The sequence below is a fragment of the Gavia stellata genome, chromosome 3 (genome assembly GCF_030936135.1).
Source record: "Gavia stellata isolate bGavSte3 chromosome 3, bGavSte3.hap2, whole genome shotgun sequence".
Taxonomy (NCBI): domain Eukaryota; kingdom Metazoa; phylum Chordata; class Aves; order Gaviiformes; family Gaviidae; genus Gavia; species Gavia stellata.
In genome coordinates this window covers 474,605-490,260 of record NC_082596.1, presented here as the reverse complement: position 1 = coordinate 490,260, position 15,656 = coordinate 474,605, and the positions used below count along the sequence as shown (strand labels likewise).

The following is a 15,656-nucleotide window of genomic DNA, read 5'->3' as shown; positions in this document are numbered from 1 at the left end:
AGTTTTGTTTGTTGCCAGACCCACAGAATACATCCTGAGAAGATGACTTCACTGTCTGCTTCCAGCAAAGTTTATTTATCAGTGAGTTATGCCACCTTAATTCAAACAATTTCATCGTGCTTTCACAAATATCCTCAATTAAAACCATCTGGGGTGCCCCACCTCCTGGTTGGAGCACAGGGCAAAGCCTTACCATATTAACCTGTCTGATCAGCTGAGGTCAGCAGGTTCACAAGTAAACTCATCCTGGAAATTTAAACAACAGCAAACAGAAGCTGTAAAACCAGTACGGGGGTAGAAAAAAAAAATAGATAGCATGAAAAGAAAGAGCTAAGTCCTTCAGCTGATCCCCTCTGCTCTGGAAAAGCACTTCACAACAAAACACACTTCAAGTCCTAGTCTCCTGGGAGGGCTGGCAACAAAGCAGCTTTTAAAAATAACTCTGGTGGCAAATATTAAATAGTTGGATGCTTTCCAAACAATCTATCACAGAACTGGTTATCCTCACTGCAAACTGCAGACATAATTAATACCTAGAAAAAGGGAACCCCCTTGCACCTCAGTGTATTCAAATGCTGAGATTATTTTTCTGTATTTTGTTTTCATCTTCTGATCTGTGGGAACCTACAGCAACACTTCAAAATCTCCCCCTCTTGCAGATTTTTTAATATCACTTTATTTTCTTCAAATTCTGCTTCCGCATTTCGTCTCTTTCTTTCTATTGTTGTTTCCCTTTTTCCTTTCTTTCATCCTGCTGGTTTTAGAAGTTAAAGCTCATAGTTCAAGGGCTCTGTATCACTACACACTCAGTCATTAACCCTTTTACTAAACAAGGTGACCAAAGGGGGAGCAATGGACTATTTCAAGCGAAAATGCAAACAGCCCTGTTTTAGCCATCAGCAGCTGTGCTGGAGCTGCCAGCACCGCGAAGCAGAACGCCGTGTCAGAAGCAATGGCACAGTCACAAGTGGAGCAACAACTCTAAAATTCGGTCCTGTGGACCAGAGATGAGTTTTTCCACAGCAAGCACGCACTCTCATCCAAAGGGAAAGGGCCCCGAGGAATACCAAAGGCAACCCAGAGCATGCTCAGTCCAGGAGGGAGCAGAACGGGCAGCACGGACAGGCGGGGACACCCAGAGATGGACGGGAGAGATGCTGGCGAGGTTGTTTAAATAATAGCCTGAACCCGGTCTATGTTACAGATTAATGCGGTGGTACCAGTGCTCGTGAACAGCAGAGTCAACAAATATCTACTGGTCCTAACAGTCCCCTTTCCAAACGGATAAAGGTTTTGCAAAAACAAAGCAACGTGGATAAAAGCAGTTTGTTCGTAGTAACAAGGTGCTAGGGTTCATTCAGGAAACTGTCTTCAGACAAGGAAAGTTGCAAAACTTTTACATAAGCTGTAAACCACGTTTCTTCTTCCTTGCTACTCTTACTCCACGGGGCGGATGGAAAAAGTAAATGAAGTCATCAAACCAACACTGAAAAAAAAGTATCTTCCTAAATGGAAAAGTCTACAACAGCAGCATTCCTTTGCTGCACCTTCACACTAATAGCAGGGAGAGAAATGAAAGAGGCAGAACACGGGTTGTGCTGACACTGAACGTGAAGTCCCCAAAGGATTCACATGACTGTTTCTCCACATAAGTTGCAGAGATTAAGTACTTTTATTTCCTGAACTGCTCATGGAAATCTGTGACTTCATATCCATCATGCATATATGCATCATAAATAGGCAAAGAAAGTTGAGAAGGGAAATGTTTTCTTCCTTGGTGGGCACGGCCAGACCCAGCACAGCATTAAGACCTGGCACCAGGGCCACGGCACAGTTTAGCTGTTGTGCCCGTACCTGAGACATGGTGTAAAAATACACAGTAGGGTCGTGAGCTGCTGCTCTGCATTTTCCCAGCAGAGTACACCTACAACGGCCATATGTAAAACCAAAGGTGTAGTCCTTGTGTACAGGTACTTAATACATGCACACTAGCAATTTATCATAACCTGCTTCTCAGCCTATACTACTGAGCATCACAGTTTAAGCATTAAAACACTGTATGGGGTGCTTGCCTCCGCCCGCTTCAGCTCTCCAGGCCCCGGATACTGCTCCAAGCCATGTGCTGGGCTCTCTCTGCCTGCCGTGGAGACGGCAGGTCACAGGCAGCTCTCCCACCTCTCTGGACCCGTTCTCGACACAGCAAGACCTTAGATCAAGCACAGCACTGTGGATCCCACACAGGACTCGACTGTTCTGGTAAAAGCAAATTAAGGAGAATAAATAATTATAATCATCAGGATAGTGAGGGAAAATCCCTATTGGTAAAAATACTTGAAGTGCTTACGGCAATCAGAATGTGCGTTAAAGAGAATGGCTGTTCATCGATGTTAGAAGATACCATATCGACAGCTTACAGACAAGAAACGGTGTTTTTTTCTTCCTGGTACGTAACTAAGCGTCTACGGATTTGCAACAAACTAGCCTCTCACACAAAACTTTCTTCACTCACATTTGCAATTTAGGCAGTGCTACCACTTCCCTCTTCAAGTTCATGTGCATTTTGTCACGGCAGCTGGACCCTGAAACCTGCACTTGCTAAACAGGCCGCTCTCCTTCGGGTCCGTCACCTGGATGCTCGCTTCCCCAGGGGCGCGCAACCCTGCCACAGCACAGCAACACGGACCTGGGGAGCAGCCGGCAGGCCTCCTGTGTTGCCAAAGATGTGATTGCAGCACTGCAACTCATCGCTGCGATGTGCAACCGTATCACAAACCACCAAGACTCACGAGCCTTCCTGCCACTGCCTGCTCTCCTGCAACACTCAGGAAAGGCCAGTCCACCCTTCCCACCTCTCCAGCAAGAAAAACTCCCTGCAGATGGATAGCACGGCACAATGACCAATTACCAAAATGTCTGCGTGGAAATGTCACTGATGGGGCTGTGCTCCACATTTGTTTCCACTTCTCCCATGCACTGCACAAACCTCCAGGACCCAGTTCCAGCCACTGCAACACCACTCCAGAAAGCTCCCTTGTCGAAATGAAATGTTAAAATACACATCATTATATGTCACCATTAGATCAAAATAGATGGAGATTGTTCAAATGAGAAATGACCTGCAAGTCATTTCTTTGCGAAGGACAGCTAGGGGTTTCAGGCTGTTTTGGTGGGTCACAGATTAACAAATATCATCCAAGAACTGTGTCAAAAAACATAATGCAACTATGGGTCAGATGCTATTAAATTACAGGGCCTTATCCAGTACCTACACCAAATGTTTCCACCCTGATATTGTTTCCAACATACAGTGGAGGTCATTTTAAGTCTGTAGATCTAATTACAGGAACATCAGGGTATTCTCAGCTAAAAAACTAGTTTCTGCACAGCTTTCCTCTCCGCTTCAGCTGTCCCGCAGAGCCACCCTGGCAGAGAGACCGGGGGAGAGGCAGGGGTCTGTTGTCAGCTGCACCCATACCGTTACCCCACGCCTCACCTGCGGCACGGAGGGCACACTGCAACGCCTGCACCAGCAGCTGAAGCTTGGTCAGATGCAGGGCACAGCCAGAGGGACGGCCGACGATGGGTGCCAGGAAAGCCCGTCCCAAAACAGATAAAATGAAACCACACAAGACAAAGATACAGCCGGCTCTGACACCTCGGATGTGCCACACGGATGGGACCTGACACTCTGGGAGCACCAAGGACAAGCAGGGGAAGGAGCCATGGGATTTTGAATGTTGTGTCAGGTCCTGGCACTCACCACGTGGCACGCACACCGAGGGACAAGCAGCACCAGCCACGTGGCATGTACACACTGATGCAAGGCCCTGATGTAGAGAAGATGTGGGCAGAGGTGGTAAGGTAGAAGCAATGGAGATCGAAGGGTGATGTGTGGGGGTGGAAGCACCAGGAAGCACAGAGGGACACAAGAAGGGCAGGGGCTGATGGCACCGACATTAGCAGGTTATCCAGATCTCAGCAAAGCCCAGACTGGGAAGCATGGGCAGCCTGAAGCCAGACTAGAGCACTACGGACTACAGACCGGTCGTTAACAGGTGATAGTGGGACGATAAAGAACAGGATTGGCCCTTTTACCCTTCAGAAGCTGACAGTGCCTGTGATGTCTGTCTCTCAGTGCTGTCCCACCCCTGCCTGGGGTCAGGTCTCTGTTGCGCGGGTGCCCTGACAGAAGCAGGGAGACTCAGGCTCCACTTTCAGGGGAGATGGTTATTACACTGATATGGGGGACACGTCTGGAAGAGAGCGGGCAGGAGGAGATGATGGGACCACTGCAACAGCCTGGTGGACACGCTGCAGGAGGGCTGTGCTGAGCCCTTAGGCTGGGAAGATATGCTGAAATGGTCCAAACCCCTTGTCTGGAGAGGAGGAACCGGGTTCTCCAGCTCTGGAGGCAGGGGTGCGGGGGCCAGCGCCCATCACCACCATGCCCCATTATACCAGGCAAGTCCTCATCCCCGCAGGAGCTGCCCGGCCAGCGACCTGCCACCCGCACGGCTGCCACCAGGCACAGCTCAAAGACCGAGGCCAGCAAAAGCCTCCAGGACCGGGCTCAGCGCCGGCTCCGACAGCGCCCGGTCTTCTTCCGACACGGCCCACGCGCGGGCTGTGAGCGGGCGGCCCAGCACGGCTGGTCCCTCGGGCATCCGTGCCCTCCGCTGCGGGCTGCTCGCCCGGGACTGCCCCGCTCCCTCGGGGCACGACCCGGCTCCCCGCACCGGGGCACCCCGCACCGAGGCACGGCGAGCCCGGCTCCCCGCACCGGGGCACCGTGCGCCGGGGCACAGCCAGCCCGGCTCCCCGCACCGGGGCACCCCGCGCCGGGGCACAGCGAGCCCGGCTCCCCGCACCGGGGCACCCCGCACCGAGGCACGGCGAGCCCGGCTCCCCGCACCGGGGCACCGTGCGCCGGGGCACAGCGAGCCCGGCTCCCCGCACCGGGGCACCCCGCACCGGGGCACGGCGAGCCCGGCTCCCCGCACCGGGGCACCCCGCACCGAGGCACTGCGAGCCCGGCTCCCCGCACCGGGGCACCCCGCACCGGGGCACGGCGAGCCCGGCTCCCCGCACCGGGGCACCCCGCACCGGGGCACGGCGAGCCCGGCTCCCCGCACCGGGGCACCCCGCGCCTCCGGGGCAGCTCTCCGCATCGGGCTCCGGCCGCGGTCATCGCCCTTGCCCCGGCGGGAGCGGGACCTGCGGGAGCCGACCGGCTCTCGGCAGGGTTGCCCGTGCCCGGGTGATGCGGCCGCCCCGGTGCCGGCCCCAGCCCCGGCCCCAGCCCCGGCCCCGGCAAACGGTCTGGCGGCGCCGCTTGCCCCCGAGCGGGCTTCCGCGGGGTGGCCGCGGGCGAGGGCAGCGCTCGGCGCCCCGCACAGCCCGGGGCCCCGCAGGGCCCGGCCGCGGCGGCGGCAGCAGCATCCGTCCCGCAGCGCCCCGCGCCCACCTGCTCGCGGCGCTTCTGCCAGCGCCCGCAGGGGCTCTCCTCCAGGATCTCGCTCTCCTCCTCGCTCTCCTCCTCCTTCTCCTGCGCCAGCCGCGCGTCCGGCTCCGGCACCGCCATCCCCGCGCCGCGCCGAGCCGAGCCGAGCCGAGCCGAGCCGCGCCGAGCCGCGCCGAGCCGCGGGCTCACAGCGCCGCACGGGGCCGGCCCGGGCTCAGCCCGCCCCGCTCCGGACGTGCGGCCGCGCACGGCCCGCCCCGCCGGGAGGGGCCCCGCGCACCCCCGGCCCGGGGATGCGCCGCCGGGACACCGCGCCCCGCCCCGCGGCCGCCCCGCTGCTCCCGGCCGCCCCGCCCCGCCGCCGGGACCGGCCCCGCAGGACCCGGCCCCGCATCCGCCGCTGCTGCCCGCGGGGCTTGTCCCACCCGCCTCGGAGCCCCCGTTCCCGGGCCTGACCCAGCCGTCTCAGTGCCTGTCCCACCCGCCGGCTGGCCCTGTCCCTCCCCAGCCTCCGTCCAGGCATCCAGTCCCCTCTCGGCAGGGCCTCCGTGTCCCCCCGGCCCTCGCAGCAGCCCTTCCCTTTACTCCCGTAGTGCCTGAACGTTGCCGCCTCGCCATCTTCCCTGAGCAGCCGCCGCTCCGTGCTGGGTGTTGGGGGGCTGCCCTGCAGGCGGGAGCGGCTGGGTGGGCTCCCGTGCCCGCCCAGGCACGTGCCCCCAGAAACCGCTTCACCAGCTCTGAGCAGAGCAAGAAGTCTTACAGATGTTTTCATTCCTCCGGAAAGTTTCTGGCTCGTTGGATGTTTTTCTTCTCTTTCTGGCTGTCTCCGGTTTCTTTTAGCATGTTCATTATTTGTTCCACCCTGCTTCCGTGTGAGCACCGGTGCCTGCTTGCTCTTTTGGGAGACATTCTCTCCCTCCAGACCATTACTGCTTTTAGCCCGTGTGGTTAACCGAGAGGGGCCACGGTGAGGGTGGCTATTGGATGAGGAGGCACCGATGGTGCACACCAGATATCGTACACAAAATCCCATTCCCTGAAACACAGTATAAATGAACAGGAGGCGTTTCCTTGCAGGGGCCACCACCACGTCCTGCCTGGCAGCTGACTGGGCTGCTCTGACAGTGGCACCAGGGTAACTGGTGCCACCAGCTACAGCCCTGTGGCACCGCCGTGGGTGCTCTGACAGCTTGAGCTGCTGCTGCCAGCTCCCAGTCACATGCCCTCATCTGATCCCACCTGGATAAATCCCTGCTGGAAGGCTGCTGGCTGTCAGTGTGAGCCCTGTGCTGACCCTGGCAGACCCTGTCACCAGCACGTCCATGAAAGCACATCCCGTGCCATGGCCACCCCCAGGCACACACACCCGTTACACCATCCTGCTGCCAGTCCGTAAGCCAGATGCCACGAGCGCCCACGGTGACCTTGTCCTGTGCCTACCAGACAGGACTTGTAGGAAAGTAAACCACTGGTTCTTATCAAAGTGGAAGGCAAAAGTTCAGCTGGGAATAAGTACAAGGGCAAGGAATAAAAAGGTTGGAATCAAACACAAAATACACAGCACACCTCAGGCGCCTTTCCTGCCTGCCTGTGTCCCCACAAGCCCCCGTGGCACTCCTGTGACAGCCTCCCATCTTCTGCAGACTCTGGTTCCCTGTTGCAGCTCTGCCAACTGTCCGCCAGTTTAGCTGTACCTGATGGGGGGATAGCCTGTACCGGGGGTGATCTGTCAGTTTTAACAGACAACCCCTGCAAGTAAAAGCTCTGTCCAATCGAGGAAGATGGGCCAAATGTACACCAGAAGAGATTTTGACAAGTAACTGTCCAAAAGGTAAAAAGCAGTGCTCAAAACCACTGAAGACAAGAACCTGAGCAGAAGATACACAGAGCCCAAGGATGATGAGGGTCTAAATGGGGGTCACTGGAGAGACAGGACCATAGTAAGAAAGGAAAGTTCATTCTCTGCTGTGGCATTTATTCTGTAGGAAGCCTTTCTTTACAGGACAGTCAGAGGGATTGTCTCCAAATGAGGTGACAAAAGAACAGATTATATAACGAATCAATAATATGAATGGTGACAAATTGCCAGGCTGTGATATTTGCCCACGAGGTTTGGAGGAATGCAAATGTCAAATGGCCAGAGAATGTCCTGTGGTACCTAAGGCAGGCTCGGTACCAGGCACTGCTTTTCAACACGTTCATAAACAATCCAGAAAAGGGATGAACAATGAGTTGGCAGAGTTTGCTGATGACACCAAACTATTCAGGACAGTCAGCTCTAAAGCTGGCTGTGAAGAGCTGCAGAGACTTTTGTGACACAGGAAGGGGTATCAAAAGTGTGGGCAAGCTTTCACATGAAACTAACTACTCAGCTTGGAGTGCAACAGCTGAGCCGGGGATATGCAGACTAAGAGCACCATGAACGGCATCGAGAGAGTGCATGTAGGAACGGTTATTCATCATTTCACACGGAACGGTAGTTGGGATGCCTGATGAAAAGGCTAGGCAAGAGCTGTAAAACACATGAATGGGAGTAATTTTTTACTGAGTGTTTCTTGGGGTAAAACGTTCATGGGTGACACATTGTGGAATTCATTGCCATAGGGTGTTTACAGCAGCCAAAGTAGAAAAGGATTTTAAAAGCCATTAGGCAAATTTGTGGGAGAAAAATTGATTGAGGGCTATTAAACACGGAGACGCAGATGTAGCCTCTGGCTCAAGAGGGCTCTAAACTGCAGATTGTCAGAAGCTGTGAGTCTGCAACAGATGAAATATTGCTCGGTCCCTGCTCTGGTTCCTGTGCTCTTCCTCTTGGGATCCGCTATTAGCAACTTGCAAAAATAGGATGCAGGGACATGCAGGGCTTAGATCTGACCCAGAGGAGTTGCTCTCATGCTGCCTGCTGCTCCATGCTTTCTGGGGAGGAAACACTTTTGGCCTTCGCATGTTCTTTGTGGACCTCTGCTGTTTTCATTTCACATGTGCTGGACATGTGCTTAGCTGGATGTTGCGGTGTCCCTGGATCGGCCACACGCTGTGCATAGGCAGCTCATACACAAATCTTTAAGGTCCTTTGAGGTATATAAATTGCATCCAGCAGCATGAATTGGTTAGGTCCTAGATCTCTCTGTTCAAACTCAGTCACTTTGAGTGCAGTGTTCTCAGCGTCGGATACCCTTGACTTCTTTGGACACGTTATGGGAATGACAGGAGGCAGACGTGATGCAGGATCAGTGGATGTCCCCACAGCAGTGATCGTCCTCTGTATCATCACTGCCCCCTCATCCCCATCCAGACAATGCCCCAATATCCCACTACCTCTTTCCTCACCCCGTCATCCTCAATGCCTCATCCACATAGAATCATAGAATCATTTAGGTTGGAAAAGGCCTTTAAGATCATCGAGTCCAACTGTTAACCCAACACTGCCCAGTCCACCACTGAACCATGTCCCTAAACACCATGTCTACACATCTTTTAAATACCTCCAGGGATGGTGACTCCACCTCCCTGGGCAGCCTGTTCCAATGCCTGTCAACCCTTTTGGTGAAGAAATTTTTCCTAATATCCAATCTAAACCTTCCCTGGAGCAACTTGAGGCCATTTCCTCTTGTCCTGTCAGAGTAAACTTCTTTATCCTCCTTCTATGACTTCCTTTTTCTTTACTGGATAATACATAGTAGAGCGTATTTGTCTTGCCTGTCCATTTTCAGGCATAAGTCATATGGTCTTTCATTTGCTGGTTGTCCTGACTGTCACACAGCCGAAAAGCAGGAGAAACCCGGTCCGTCCTGGTGGCCTCCACGCTTCGGTACTGAATGTGACCTCCTGAAACAGCTGTCTGCCTTCAGCTGTGCTCCAGGGTTCAAGCTGTTAGCCGTTTAGCTGTGAAGTCTGACGCTCACCAGCGGGCAGGGCAGGGCAGACACCCTGCATTGCGCTCAGACCCCTTCCCCAAGGCAGCTGTCCTGGGGAGATTCAACACAACAGGGTGCTGCACCTCGCAGCCTGCCTGTGCCCAGGAAACGGCAGGCTTGTGCCCGTAATTCATCTTTTCTGCAGTGAGAACAGAGCTCTGCTGTCCCGCTCAGGCTCAGACAAGCAGGCTGTGGTAAAGCAGGGGCCCGGACCTGGGTTTCTGCTGCCCAGCACTGCCCTTGGGATGCTGTTGAAGTGTAACGCAGAGGCCCTCATCTCCACCAGACCAGGCAGGGCTCTGCTCTGGGCGTGCATTTGGAGCCCAGCTCTCCACCTGCCTGGAGCCAGGTGCTCTGCAGCATAGCCCTGCTCTTCTCCTGCCCCAAGAGCTGGCTGCCGTCTCCTTCACCAGCCCCTAAGAGGCAGTTTCCATTGGGGATCCCCGGGTGTATGGCAGGCTGCAGAGACCTTTTGTCACAGTCTTTGTCCTGTCCATCTGCCAGGTCTCTCTCAGGCTGGTCCTCTGCCACGGAGGGAGTGCCGCTGGCAGGACAGCTCATGTGGCTTGCTGCTGCCTTTAACACCTCTTTCCTTGAATCACACAGAATCACAGAATCACTACGGTTGGAAAAGACCTGTAAGATCATCAAGTCCAACCTGGGGAAAAAAAAAAAAAAAAACCACCAAACCCACCACACAACAACAACAAGCCACAACCCACCCAACACCACACAGCACCATGTCCATCAAGCTACATCCCACAATGCCACATCCACATCCTCCTTGAATATCTCCAGGGAGGGTGACTCTACCACCTCCCTGGGCAGCCTATTCCAATGTTTCACTACTCTCTCAGTAAAGAACTTTTTCCTAATATTGAACTCCTCTTTGGCTGTCCTGAGCCAAGGAACACTTCTGGAGTGCCTCCGTTTGGGCTGGGGCTCATGGCTAAGGAGGTTAGGGATCTCAGGCAGTGAGATAACGGGTCTAAAGGTACAGGCTTTGGTTTCCATTCAGGATTCCTGCACACGGGAGGTGAGGCAGGAAGGATCTGCCGCTCGGGGTGAGTTCTCATTTTCCACTGTCTGGAAGGGCGAACAGACCAGTTCTGCTCAGCAGTCCCTGGGTAAGGGGGCACTTGGAGATGGGGAACTGGGCTCCTTTCTGGTCTCATCCAGTTTCACCAGGTGAACTGGGCACTGCTACCTCAAGGACTGTGGCTTGAACGGCACTGCCACGCTTTTAGCCACGGTATGACTGGAGGAGTGCAGAGGATCTGAAAGCTGCTTTACAGCGTGGCAGTCCTGAGGGGTTTGTCTTGCAGTGACGTGCAGCTAGCCAGGAGCTCCTTGTTTTATTTAATGCGGGTACCAGGTATGTATCATTTTGAGTGTGCTCTGACTTTAAATTACTGGAGTCTGAGGGGATTTTTGAATCCCTTTCAGGGTTAGTTTGCTTTTATTCCCTTCCAGAATGCTCTGCAGGATCTTGGTTTTGCAGGAAAGCCCAGGTGATGCCGTGCAGCTGGGACCATCCCTTCCTGCAGGAGCAGGGCACCCACATTGTGCTGCCCAGCAAGCCTGCTCCTGGGCCAGGGGAGTGCTGGTGTTTATGGTACCGAGGTCTGGGATGAAGCTCCCTGTCTCCCTTCCTCCCCTCCCTGCTAGGAGGCCCCTCTTGGCTTGCCATCTATTTTTATCCGCATTTGATGGATAGGGCTGGGATGTAATGACGTCACATGTTTTTGCACAACTTGCACTTTGTTACGGTTTAAGGTTCAGTCTAGGTGCCAGACTGACTCTGTGAAGCCGACAAACATCTTCCCTGCTGCTTTGTCTTCTTTCAGCACATTTGTTAGTGGTTTCTGCAGGGCAAACATGTGGCCAGCACATAGCTTCTCAGGAATCTATTTGTGTTTACTGAGTTACTACATCAGGCTCTAACCTCCCGTGTTCCGCAGCTCCCCCCAAACGTCCTTCACAAGCACATGACTTACACCAGTGTGTAACCTGCTGGTGTCAGCATGTAATTCAGATGTGTGAATTCACATGAGGGCAGGCCAGCATGCATTTAATGCCGCAGGATCAGAGCTCCCCTGGGAAGAAGGCAGAGCAGTTTCCTGAAACTACTTCTTACAGCTATTACTGCTGAAAGCATCTCCACCGTCACCCCTGGGATGGTGCATACTTCTGCAAACATCTCAGGGCAACGGTCAGGCCAGAGAGCTTGGTGAGGGGCTGCAGACTTCTATACTGTCTAAGCTCTGATCATTCGGGCTCTGCCTGTGTTCCCACTGGCAGCTCCCACACAGTGCAGGAAACGCGTATCCAGTTCTTCCATAAGTGCCTCCATAAGTGGAAAGAAAGCCAGCGTGTGTAACAGTGCACTGCATAAACAGAGGTGAAGCTGACCACAGGAAGAGGGTGTGTGGGTGTGTGTTGGGATGAAGGCATTTGCTGTAACTGGTCACAGCTCAATGCTAAAAATGGGATGGTGTGAATCTGCTTGGGACGGCTCATCTGTCTGCGAGGGATCAGGGGGATGCAGGGGAGAGCAGCCAGGCTGATGTGCAGGGCAAAGCAGAGGGAGAGGCTGCTTGCAGTGGATGGGGGCAGTGGCTGTGTGACCATCTGCAGATGTGAGAGCACGGCCATGGGCTGCAGGACAGGCTCTGGGTGATGGAGGAGCTGCACCCGTTGGTCAGAGGCAGAGGGGCATTGCTGGGAGGGAGGAAGGCATCCCTGTCTGACCAGAGGGGTGGAGGGAGGGAGCCCGGAGCTGTGGCACAGAGGGGCAGCGAGGGGTGAAGGGGAGCAGGGTCAAGGGCGGGGATGACAGAGGGAGGTGGGGGTCAAAGCCCTGGCAGCGCTATCAGTAATTGCCCTGCAAGAGCCGGCTGTCAAGAGTGGGTGAGGCTGCTGCTCTGACTGGTACTCCCACCAGAGAAGGCTGATTTTATTTTGTTCGTTGCTTGTAGTTGGTCATGCACAAAGGGCGCCTGGTTTGTGTCAGACCTCATTGCCTGCTCTCCCTTTCTTGGCAGGCTCCTGCAGGCAGCTGGAAGGGCTCAGTGCTGCTCCGCAGCCCTGGCAGGGGACTTGGTCAGAGTTTCCTGACTCCTGGTCTCTTTTGCAAAGAGGGAAGCCTGGCTGTAGGTAGTGCTCTCAGCGGAGGACAGTGTGTTCAGCGTAGCAGCACACCCTGTGCTGTGCGTGGCTGAGGTGGCCCCTGACCCATGTTTCCACGTCCCGGCCTCCTGTGTTCGGCTGCCGGGGTATTTCCTGCTCCTCAGTCCGTGGTTTCCTTTTGTAAATCTCAGCCAGTTCCTTTAGGTCCCTTCCCGCTTTGCCTCCCTCTGCAGCCCTGCAGCTCCCCGGGACACGCGGCCTCCCCAGAACCTCCTGAAGGAGCCCCTTGTCCCTGGGCAGAGCTGGCCGGCTCCAGGCTCTTCCCCTGCCCCTGCTCTCAGATGCTGGCCCTGGAAGACGCTGGCAGATGCAGGCGAGCAGGGACAGGCCGTTTCAGTGGCTGCGCAGCACTGAGGTGTGTAGGCAATGTGAACGGTGCAATGAAACGCTTCAGCTGCTGGGGCCCTGCAGCCAGTTTGAATCTCTCCCCACCCTGCCCACATGCACCCCTGCAGCGAGGAGGAAGGGTGCCTGCTGCCGCCTGGGTGGCTCCAGCCCGGAGGGCTTTGGGGCAAATAACCCTATCTGTGCTGTTAGACCAGTAAGGAGTTAAGCGTAGCTTGGGCTACCACATTATCGCTGAGGAGTTCCCTGTTCTATGAGCCTTTAAACACTTTTTTGACCTTTTATTAAGAAAAAAAGTAGAATCTGTTAAGGGGAAAATTAAGCAAGGCTTTCATCATAACAATATCTTTTGTTCCTTTTTCTCTTTGAGTTAAAAACTTGCATTAGGAGAAACTAACAGACTTTCAGCTAAGCATAAAGATCATGTTAGCTGTCATCTTTGGGGTTTGGGTAAAAAAGTTAGTGGAGACACCCTCGAGGTCTGTTGCTAAACCCCCCCCCTTTTTGTGCTGTTCAGACAAACCCAAGACAATTGCACACAACAGCCGATCACAACTGCCGTGAAGACAAAAAAGTAACTTCTGTTTCCTGCGGGAGCCCTGCTGTGGCATAGAGGTAGCCACATTCCATGTCCTGTCTGCCACCAGGAGACTGGATTGTGCTGAAAGGGGAATTGTAAGTGAGAATACGGGCTCTAAGAGCAAAATTAATTTAATATTTTTATCAACGACTTTGTCATAAAACATCAGGTGCAGGTCAGTGAGCTTAGCTAACAGGTGAGGTAGTGAAATGGAGCAGAGGGCTGGAGTAGCGTTCAGGGGCAATGTGTGACATTGAAGGCTGAACTAATAGTCACGCTAGGAAATTGAATGGTACAAAATGCAAAGTCATGCCCTGGAGTCACTCAGCAAACATTTTTGCCATAAATTAGGCCCCTGATTTGGAAGTGATTAAAAAGGAAAAGGCCTGCATGCGCTCAGCACCCTCAGGATGAATGTAGGCTGCCATGTAATGCAGCCACGAAGACATGGTGCATTCTTAACTTTGTTGGGATGTGTTTCCAGAAGATGTAGATAGTGCCAGAGTTGTTGTACAGAACATTATTTACAGACCATGCACCAGCCGTGCTAAAAACCACGAATTCATTGTAGAAAAGGTGCAGAGAAGAGCAACTGAGATGACTGAGGGAATGCAGAGAGGAGATGAGAGCAGCCCAGCTTGCTAGCTTGTCAAAACAGACATTGAGGGGAGATAAGATTGCCCAGGGTAGCTTTATCAGTGAAAAACACTGGAGCAGGAGGAGAGCTGCTTAAACTGATGGATGGGGTTTGCATGAGAGGAAGTTGGTCCGAGCTGGCTGAAAACTAGGAGGACGTTTCTAGCTGCTGGAGGAGGCAGACTGGAACGAGCTCCCAGAGCAGTGGTATAGGGAGCCTGCCCATTTTGCAGAAAGATTTCTAGGGGAAGCTGCTGCCTAGCAGGGAGCAGGCAAGCCAACCCAGGAGCACCCTGCCAACGACATTTGCTTTTTTTGGGTGGGTTGATGTGCTCCAGCTGGGGTCATGGGCCTGGCTGGCTCTATGTCCCACACTTGAGGGCACTGTCATGGAGGTCTGTGGTGCCCATGGGTGGGGAACACCATCACTCAGCAGGAAAAGCTGCTGTGCTGTGGGCAGTCTGCCTGCTTCCCCCCTCGTAGCTGTTGCTTCGCCTGGCCTGTGGGCACAGCGATGGGTTTGCTGGTTTCTCCTTCCTTTTCCAGCAGGTTAGGTCCCCGGGCTTATGCTCTCAACCCCAGTCTTCTCCCATGAAACTGGGAAGTTACCCGGCACATCCACTATGGTGCGATGTTCCCGCGGGGACTGGGCAGCAGACGCTCAGACTGCCTGACCCTTTCTTTTCCCCTGTTGCCCCCATGCCTCCAAAGAGTATTCAGATACTATTCAGACGCATTCAGTTATGCAACCAGCTTGTAACTATGCAAATGTATGCAGCTTTTCCCTTACACGATGTCCTGTTTTCTTTCAGCTTCTTTTTTGGAAATTCAGCACTTCCTGTGGGAGTGCAATCTGAGTCCTGGGGAGCCATCTGGAACCCTCCCAGCCTCGGATCGCGAGGCAGGCTGGAGCTGGCACTGACTCCTTTCAGAAGCCTCACCACCCTGGCTGCTTGAATCCTCCTGCCCACTGTCCTCTGCTTGCCTACACAATCCAGGACCCTCCGTCTCCACCCCAGAGCCAGTGGCACAAGCTGGTGCCAATTCCCTACAAGAAGCAAGAACATGGGGGGGTGGGGGGGGAGGTGGGGGGGCTGCATCTGCATGGCCTGTCCAACTCTGTAACCTGGCACCAGCCAACAGCAAGTGTGTAGGAAGCAGTGTGAGAACAAGGCAAGCATATACCAGCACTTCTCTGGTATGTCCTCACTGGCCCCAGGGGTTTGTGTCGCTGGGAGCTACTGAAACAACCGTCTGTCTTGTTTTTTAGTAGCCCTCAATGGGTTTTCCTCCATGGCTTACTCCAAATGCTTTTTGAATCCATAGAAATTTTAGCACCCGGAACATCCTGCAGCAGGGAGTTCCTCAGCTCAGCTACCCAGAGTATGCAGAATTCCTTCCTTCAACCTGAACTGGCCTCATGCTGGATTCTGCAATAACCCTCAATCCTTGAGTTGGAAAAGACGGTGAACACATCTCCCCACTGCCAGCTACTATGCCGTCCACCTTGGTCATCTCCATCTGTGGA

General features: G+C 54.1%; 1 protein-coding gene across 1 annotated transcript in view; it reads right to left on the bottom strand.

Annotated features, from left to right (window-relative positions):
* The window catches only part of NRBP2 (nuclear receptor binding protein 2), a 31,377-nt gene extending 25,796 nt beyond the window's left edge, over positions 1-5,581 (bottom strand). Inside the window, exon 1 of the mRNA XM_059836111.1 lies at positions 5,465-5,581. Coding sequence (XP_059692094.1) covers positions 5,465-5,581 — 117 coding nt within the window. The remainder of the gene's footprint in view (positions 1-5,464) is intronic.
* Between the last annotated feature and the right edge of the window lie 10,075 nt (positions 5,582-15,656).